This window comes from Mandrillus leucophaeus, unplaced genomic scaffold (genome assembly GCF_000951045.1).
Source record: "Mandrillus leucophaeus isolate KB7577 unplaced genomic scaffold, Mleu.le_1.0 Scaffold58, whole genome shotgun sequence".
NCBI classification, from domain to species: Eukaryota; Metazoa; Chordata; class Mammalia; order Primates; family Cercopithecidae; genus Mandrillus; species Mandrillus leucophaeus.
The window spans coordinates 2,107,767-2,117,267 of record NW_012106252.1 but is presented as its reverse complement, the minus strand read 5'-3'; the positions used below and the strand labels follow the sequence as shown (position 1 = coordinate 2,117,267).

Here is a 9,501-nt window from a genome sequence, read left to right as displayed (position 1 = left end):
ATTTTTATGATGATAGATATTACTTGATCTTGATCCTGCTGTAGGTCTCTCTATGTGACTCAGAAGACAGATTTTGCAGCCTTATGCTGAAGAATCAAGCCAGGGAATACAGTGGGAGGCTAGAGCTGACCCCTGGAAGCCAGGGCTGATAGAAAGGTTTCTGCCTCTTTCCAAAGTGTGTTCACTGTTGGAGATGTTGGGATGAAGTAGAGTTGAGGTGTGACTGATGCCTTTCTTCTCCTCCTGGTCATGGGGCCTCTAGCACCCAAAAGTGTTGCAAGGCCCGCACCGAGCACGTGGGCCACAGGGATTAGAGATACAGGGCCCAGTGGACTTGTCACATGCATTTGTTGTGGCGCAGGGGTTGGAGGGGAGCCTGTGGGCAGAAAATCATTGAAGCAAGTTAGAGTATAATGAGCTGAAGAGATTGGAAAATAATAAAAGGGCTTTGTATAAGAATATTGTTCTCCTTTGGACTGCCTCCAAACAAAAGCTCGAAATTATAAATTCATTTCATCAAGAAGACTATCCATCTCCACAGCAACCTCACATGCCCCAAGGAAAAGATTACTACCCCCATACTGACTTGCAGTCCTCGCTCTCCAGGAGGCTCCGGTACGTGTTGATCTCACACTCCAGCCGGGCACGCACGTCCAGCAGCACCTGGTACTCCTGGTTCTGCCGCTCCAGGTCACAGCGGATCTCCGCCAGCTGCGACTCCACATTGGTGATCAGGCTCTGTAACTGGGACAGCTGGGAGCTGTAGCGGGCCTCGCTCTCCGTCAGTGTGTTTTCCAGAGAGTCTCGCTGTGGTGGGGAAGATCAGGAATGTCAGAGAGCTGCTCCTAATAAGGTTCCTCCATGGGGTTCCAAAGAACTCACAAGCTCCAAGAGCTAAGGAAAGCGTGTGGCCCCAGGGGCATCCCCGGGACTCTGCCTCCCAACTTCCCATCGCTCACCAGCAGGTCAGAACAATACACAATACCAGGTTGTGCTGGGCCTGCAGCTCGATCTCCAGGGCATTGACCGTGCGTCTCAGCTCGATGATCTCCGCCTGGTAGGACTGCAGCTGCTCTGCGCTGGATACCACCTGCTTGTTCAGCTCCTCGGTCTGAAACACCCAAGTGGGGAAAGGATCAGACCCTGCCTCCAGGGCCCTGGGTCACCTCGGGTCCTGAGTGGCCATGTGCTTAGATGCCCACCTGCGTGGCGAACCATTGCTCCACTTCCCTGCGGTTGGTTTCCACCAGGGCCTCATACTGACTCCTGGTCTCGTTTAGGACCTGGTTCAGGTCCACAGCAGGGGCAGCGTCCACCTCCACGTTGAGGCGGTCTCCAAGCTGGCAGCGCAGGGTGTTGACCTCCTGATTGAGAAAGGGCAAAAGTTTAAGTTTCACAAAGGATCTTGGTGCTCTCCTTAAGAGAATACAATTCAACTTCTGATCATTCTTAAGTTTTCAGGAAACTTTGTTCCCTCTGATCTTCTCATTAACCAGGATCTATATTCAATGACTAATCTGTATACTACACTTTTTACAAAGTACTTTCAAGCTCATGACCTCTCTCTGCCCTTTGTATTAAATGCACCACTCCTCATTTAGAGAGATTCAGTGATTTGGGCTCACAGCTGATACATGGCAGGCCATTATTTAAACTCTGGTCCCCAAATGCCCAGTTCAGTGTTTTTGCTAGTATACCATATAGCCTCATATGTTTGACTCTGAAGCATGGATAATGAAAAGAACAGAGTCTAGCTGAAGAGGAAATACAGAATGCTTACTTCAAAATCTGCCATCCTGGCATAGAAGAGACTTAAAGCGTGATTTGTTGATTCCACCAGCATAGATTTTGCTGAAAGCAATAAATATCTGTTTACTTCCCTGCTGAGCATAGCTTGGTCCTTGGGCTTAGGTGGATTTCAGACAAATTTGTATTCAACCCAATCTCTACCACTTAATACATTGCTTCTAGAAGCTTCTTGAAGCCTCAATTTCTTCATCTTAAAATGAGAACTGCCTCCAGAGTTAAAGCACTAAGCACAATGTTCGGCACATACTAAGCACCTGATTAATATTAACTGTCACTATTTACATTGCTCTTGGATTTCAGGTTGCATAAAATACATGTCTTCTTTTTTTGTCCAGCTGACTTAGCCGTAACAGTGAGCATTTTGCTCAAGGCTGTTTCCAAGCAACACTGAACAGCAGAAAGAGCTCTGGACAGGAATGAGAGTTGCATTTTGTTCCAGCTCAGCCCTCTCTGCCTGGTGGGCCTAGGCCATCCTGGCTTCTCCAGCTACAAATGGAGAATTGGAATAGAAGATTGCTGCTGTGTGCACTCTAACCAGGGTGCAGGAGAGGCTGTGGCTGCTGCCTTGTTACTCAACTTTCCTCATTACTGGGCTTGCCAACTTCCTCACTCTCATTCCTGCCTCTGGCAGAAAAATCCTAATCTCATATCACAGGTTGTTAGACTACTCATTCTCTACATATCCATTTTTGTATGCAGAATTACTTCCTCGGCTAATTGAGCCTCTACTGACAGCCTGTCCTGGACCCTGTGACAGTTATCAAACAGGCCCTGGCGAGTCTGAGCCCATCACTCTTCAGGGAACTCACCTGCTCATGGTTCTGCTTGAGGCACAGCAGCTCCTCCTTCAGGGACTCCACCTGGGCCTCCAGGTCAGACCTGCACAGGGTCAGCTCATCCAGGATCCTGCGCAGGCCATTGATGTCCGACTCCACCAGCTGCCGCAGGGACATCTCAGTCTCATATCTGTGATCATAGGAGGGTCAGGGACAGGCTGGGCAGGAATAGGCTTGGCCTTGACTCTGCTTTGGTTTGGTTTGTCAGGCAACTAGAAATTAGGGTTTATAGTTTTTATAGCCATCTCTTTTGTTTAGGTTTTCAGCATCAAGCTGGAAGAAAACGCACTGGTAATTTTATGTTTAAAGATCCAGTGGATAGACTTCTACATTCCTAGCTACTCAGGAGGCTAAGGTGGGAAGATTGCTTGAGCCCAGGAATCTGAGGATCTGAGGTTACACTGAGCTATGATTGCACCACTGTCCTCCAGCCTAGGTAACAGAGCAAGGGCCTGTCTCTAAAAAGAAAAAAGAAAAAAGAAAGCAAATGGATTTAGGATAAAAGCCAATAAATTGTAAGATTTCCAAAATAATATACTTCCACATTCTTCATTCTCATGAATGGATTCTGTGCATAGGAGAACATCAGGGGCCAACATGTCTACACTGACCCACAGTACGACTAGGGATGTCACTTCACAGAGGAGAAGTAGGAGGAAAGGAAGTCTAAGGCCTGGAGAAAGGATCTCTGAACCACGGTGTGCAGTGGCTCTGTGAATCTTGGGCAAAGCATCTAGAACATAGCTCAGTCAGTGTTTGTTTAACTTGTGTTGACAATAGGCTAAAGGGAAGGAGAGCAGCCAGAGAAGAAAAATAAACAGCAACACCCCGCTTGCCCACTCACTTGGTCCTGAAGTCGTCTGAGGCCAGCTTGGCGTTGTCGATCTGCACCACAAGCCTGGCATTCTCAGACTTGCTGCACAGGATCTGGAAGGCCCAAAACATTCAAGAATGAGCAAGGACTTGGTAATTTTTCGCCAATAGCAGTCCTTCCTAATTCACGTCCTTGGAAGGATCAGGATGAGAAATCACTGCCTATCTTATTAAATGCTTTCTATATACAGTAGGTACTCAATGAATATTTCCAAAATTATATTCAAAAAACAGAACACCAAAATATGCAAAAAGTATAAGTAGATAATCTTTTTTTCTATCCTAATGAGCAATACCGAGAAGCTGACAACAATAATAGTTGACATTTATGAAAAACACCTACTATGTTTCTGGCATGATACTAGGAGCTGAGGATACAAAAATTGGTAAGCGCTTGATCCTGCCCTCAAGAAACTTTCAATCAAATGGAAAAGACAATCAAGTAAACTAGCAGTTGCAGAGGACTGGATCAGGGAAGAAGCCACATGCTCCCAGATGTCCCAGACAACCGGGACTACTTTGTCCTAGGTAATTTCCAATCTTCCCAGTTTTGGACAAACGTTTTAGGCTCTCACTGGACACTGTGCACCAGGAGAAGCCCAGAGTTATGAAGATGAGGACAATGAAGTCAGGGTAAGTAGGAACCCAGAAGAGAGAGGCAGCCAGCAGTCCAAGGGGCAAAACGCTCAGATGAGGGAGAAAGGAAACAGCCCAATCTTTACAAAAGATTCCGTTTCCCCAGCTTCCTTTGGACTCAGTCCTTTTCTGTCACCTCAGGGTAATAATTCTGGAGCTTGGCAAGCACATGGAAGCATTCAGAAGTAGTTTTTAATTACAGCTCATTTATGCAAAGTACTGCTACCTCCACATAGACTAACACTATGCAAATATTTAGACCTAACAGTCCCAAGTCTAAGATGAGATGGGCCCTCAAGAAAGCAAAATGGAAAGGCCAGTTTTCAGCTTTCCATTCACATCAAGAGCTCACATGGCTTCTCAATCACAGCTTGGATTCTCTCCCGACAAATTCCTACTGGAGGCACTGTGTCGCCCACTCCTCACCTTCTGCTGGAGCTCCTCGATGGTCTTGAAGTAGGACTGGTAGCTGGCGCACACCAAGGGCTCCTGCTGCTGGGACCGCTCCCGGATGAGGTTCTCCAGCTCCGCGTTGTCCCGCTCCAGCTGACGCACCTTCTCCAGGTAGCTGGCCAGACGGTCGTTCAGGAACTGCATGGTCTCCTTCTCGCTGCCATTGAAGGAGCCCTCGCAGAACCAGTTGCAGTTGCCCACATTGGCGGGGATGTTGCAGGCCCCAGGTAGGGTGCAGCCGTGGCAGCTGGGGGGCACGCAGGGCCGGGAGGAGCAGCTGGTGCGGCAGCTCAGGCTGGGCAGGCCACAACTGTAAGACATGGTGCAGGGAGGGAGTGCCCAGCTGAAGACAGAGTCCAAAATCTCCAAGTTGTAGAGCAGTGGGTCTCCTTCCTCCAGGGAGCATTTATACCTCGTCCGTGGAGGGTGTGGCCACGTAAGGCAACCCCCACCTTTTTTTTTTTTTTTTTTTTTTTTGCTCATTTGGTGATTGTCAAAAGCCCTTCCCTACATTTGTTGTGTTTCTTCAGAAGAGTCTCTTCCCTCATAAAAGACTTTACTTGGGCTTCTCGCTAAGTCAGGACTCCTCTTCCATGCTGTGTGTCATGATGCAAGAGCTTCGTGGTGTGACTTCAAAGACCTGGACTCATGAAAGCCCTGGCCTTCATCAGTGGGATGCAGCAGGTCAAGAGACAGTATTGCTGTTCTGCTTCCTGACTTGAGGCCCCCAACTCCTTGGCACACCTCTGGCTCTCCTTGGTGAAATGGAAAAGCATAGCTCTTGCCTATGTGTCTTTTGCTAGGTCACATTTCCAAGTACTGAATTCCAAATTCATGGTTCTCAGAAAGAGGAATAGATCCTTTCTGGGGCAGTTCCTGATGGCCACGTTTCCTGATATGATGGGCCTTTTTCATGTCCATGATGACGTCAGTCAACCAAATAATAGATATCCACGAGGACAATTTCATCCAGGGTAATGTAATAGACACTGGGAGGGGTGGGAGATAGAACCAATGCTATAGTCAGAAGTTCTTACTTGTTAAGAACCTGCACAAGCCCAAGGTAGTGTGGACACTTTTCACAGACTAGATCCTTTTTACAAACATGATCTTCAAACATGCAGAACTGAGATGTCCATTACTCCTCACCACAACGCTTCAAGATAAATTGTATAATTCCCATTTTATAGATGAGCACACCAAGGCATAGAGGGTAAGGGATAATAAGTTGTGGAGCTAGGATTCCAAAGCAGATCTCTTTTCTCTTCATCACAATATGCGGCTTAAGTATAAACGGCTTACTTCCTTCCCTTCTTCAGACAGGTCGCCCCTTTCTCCTCTCCAAGCTCTCTTTTTACCTTGGCCATGACACTGTCATGACTTATGTGCTTGTCTCTCTCTCTATTTGAGTTCCCTGAAGGCAAGGGCAGGGTCTAGTTTGTCTTTGAATTCCCAGCTCTAGGCACCTGGTAGGCACTGTTGACTGGGTGTGTGTAGAGGGATGAAGGGATGAACAGGAAATAATAATCTGAGGAAGGAGTTGACAAGTGGCAAGTGAGTAGTTTACACACTGGGGAGGGTGAGCGCCTCCAGGATTGGAGGCTCTCAAGAATGGATTTGTGCTGGGATGGGGAGGCTCCTAAGAAGCAGAGGGGAGAAAAGTAGGAAGTGCAGGTGAGGAGAATAATGTGCACACAGGAATGGGGTGGGAAAGCCCAGGGCATGGTTGAAGGACCAGGGTAAGCCTAGGCAGCAGGAAGGGGAGAGTTGTGAAGGGAAATGGTAGACATTAAAACTTTATGGGGGATTGTATGGGGACCCTGTGGTAGGGGTCTCAATGGTGAAGTGGAGCAGCTTGGACTTCCCCAGAAGCTGTAGAGCCAATATAAGCTTTTGAACCTAAGTGTGGTGTGATAAAAGTCGTTTTAGGAAATGTTTTAGCAAATATTTATCTGTTTTAGAAAAATGAAGGAAAGATTGGAGGCAAAGAGTTCAGCAAAGAGGCTATTGTAACAGTCCATATAAGACTAGAATTTATGGCAGGGATGATGATACAGATAAGGTTTAGTACAAGTGAGAGAGTTAGAGCACTGGGCCATGGGAGAGTACAAAGAGAAGAGCAACAAGGAGCTGAGGACCAAACTTTGGAGAATTTCCCAATCAGAGATCAGGAGAAGGAAAAAGAATCCGTGATAAATGGAGAAATGGTGAGAAAAAAAATGATAAGAACAAGTTCATGGCATCCCAGAAGGACAGGAAGGAGGGTGCTTCCAAGAGGAGGTGACGTCAGAAGTGCCAAGTGCAGCAAAGGGGCCGCACATGATCAGGACCATGGAAAGGGTATTGGCTACCTTGACCAGAAAGTTACCAGGACCCTTCCAGGGTCACACAGTTGTGTCTGCTGTATGCAGTGCCTGTGCATATTCTTAAAGTAATGTCCACAGTGAACTTTGGTAAACCAAGACTTCAAACACACAGAATTGAGATGTTCATTACTAAGAGAAGTTCTGCTGCAATACATTTATATATCTGATTATAAAGCTTGGAGCTTTGATCTTACCAATACAGACTTTCATACAATAATTGGAGTGTGCTTTAAGCAGATGCCAGACTTGTCTGAACTTGATGATTCACAATAGTTTATTATTTAGGAACAATTATCCAAGAAGCATGAGTAATCTGGACTGCCCATGCATATGACACCACTTCTGTTTTGTCACAAGACGTTAGACAAGCCTTATTTGATATCCTAAAGAGGCAATGAGGAAAAAATTCAAGTATGTGCCTGAGGAGGCATACATTGGCCAGAAAGAGGAGGGGCTCCCTATGTCCTTGCTAGCAGAGGATGAAGCAGATGACAGAGATTCCAAGCCTCCCAGCTACAGCTACCAATCCAAGCAGCTTCCAAGCCTCCCAGCTACAGCTACAGACCAAAAACCAGACGGCTTCGCATTTGGCTCTTCTCTTCCTCCCTCTCACCTCCTAACATAGATCCTAAATATGAAAATGGTTAAAAGAGAGAGGGAAAACCTTGAAACAAGAGAGATATTGGGGATCCTAATGGTCAACTCATCCAACCCCTTCATTTTACAAAGGGGAAACTGAGGCTCAGAATGGAGAATGGAGAAACTATCATCTAGCTAGGACCCAGATCTTCTGATTCCCACTGCATTATCATCCCCACCACCATCCTACTGAAATGTTGAAGAAATGTTGAAGAATCAGTTGAAGAACTGATCTGCTATTATGTAAGGACAGAAATCAAGGGCAATGAGAAAGACATCTTGTTATCCATAGATATGCTGTGTTGAAGAAGAATTATGAGTCAATGTGTAAATAAAGATAGAATTCAGCAATAGTACAGTTTCTTGTTACTCTCTGATTTCAATTGTTATTTCTAAATTGATGATACAATTATATATGAACAATTTGGAGTAATTGAAACATAATTATATCCCATCAGATATAGATTATATACCATCTGTTTGGAGCAACTTAGAACAATAGGTCAAACAATGGTGACTCTACTCGACAGCAATCTGCTTATCCAGAATAAGGTTCACAAAAGATAGTCACAACAAAATTAAGTTGTTATTAAAATGAGGACAATTAAGAGATTAAAGAAAACACACCACAATGACACTGGATGCTGTTAAACAACAGGATTATGAATGCTTTTTTCATCTCTCCAAATTCTTTGAAAATACATGTGTTACTTCTGTACAATAAACAAAATAAAATTCACATTTAAAATTTCAGAAGGAAATTCTTACAAATCTTCTAGAGGAACAATGAGTTGTTAAAAAAAAAAAAAAAAACCTACAAGGCTCCTGTTCCAATATAGTTACTAAATTACACTTGAGCCTGTTGCCCTAGAAATAAAGCCTTTGTTGTGATCAGCACTCATGCCCTTGTGACAACTGCTGACTTTGCCCATTCCAAAGGTGAGCTACTAAGAAGGGATGAAGGGAAATCAAGCTACCTATAGCTCATGAATTGACTGGCATGAGGTCTGAGCTTTGGGTGAAGGAAAAGACAAGGAGGAGCAACCCTTGGAGAAACATTCTGCCATTGACTACTAGAATAGTCCACGGTCAGCTGCTAGAACCACGTCATTTGACCCGCATCCATAGACTATACCTCCCACATACATATAGAGAATAATTAAATTTCTTTTCTGGAAATACTACCTAAATCAGATAAAGACTACAAGCTTAGCATGCTGGAGCTACCAAGGACCTAACTGGTCATTTCACTCAACTCTTTCATTTTAAAAATGGGACAATTTTGACCCAAAAGGGGAAGTGACTTGCCCAAACTTGCAGAGAGCTTGTGAAACAGTCTAAATTGAAAAAGGATAAAGTAGACTAGAGAAATAGGATAAGGCTTTTAGTCTTTATGAGAGAGTTCAGGCTGAGACCACTGAATGAGGTAAGTCTCTCTAAACACTGAACCCTTAGTAAAAATGTGAACTAGAAAAATAAAGTATGCTTATTGTTAAAGGAAAACTTTGAAAAGCTGAACTATCTCTTAGCTCTAATTTTAAAATTATAATAGTAAATAGTAAAATAGAAAAAAAAAACAGTAAATAGTAAAAATCTCCTTTGGGATTGTTAAACCAGTGACCTATTTATCATTAAGGTTTGGGGGTGAATCGATGCTACCCATATGATTCAAGAACCTTCATGCTGATAAATTAACAAAACACCCAAGGAAATAACTCACAATTAGCAAGAAGGAGAAGATACAAGATACAAAAGGTTAAAGCCAAGAATATTAAATATGTTTAAAGAGCTTATAGGACAAAATAAGGAATCAAATCCCTAAACAAAATTGTAGTTACTACGCAAAAAAATAGGCATGTTTAAAAAAAGTCAAACAACTTCTAAAAGTG

At 44.4% G+C, this 9,501-nt stretch overlaps 1 protein-coding gene across 1 annotated transcript; it reads right to left on the bottom strand.

Moving 5' to 3' along the window:
• Window positions 1-231: 231 nt before the first annotated feature.
• Window positions 232-5,482, bottom strand: LOC105553005 (keratin, type I cuticular Ha3-I). Its single transcript, XM_011998894.1, has 7 exons — window positions 4,581-5,482; window positions 3,490-3,572; window positions 2,619-2,775; window positions 1,203-1,364; window positions 986-1,111; window positions 587-807; window positions 232-376 (listed from the first exon to the last, which is right to left on the bottom strand). Exons 1-7 carry the CDS (start codon window positions 5,088-5,090, stop codon window positions 259-261), a joined length of 1,377 nt encoding a protein of 458 aa, XP_011854284.1. The 5' UTR covers window positions 5,091-5,482; the 3' UTR covers window positions 232-258.
• Window positions 5,483-9,501: the final 4,019 nt, after the last annotated feature.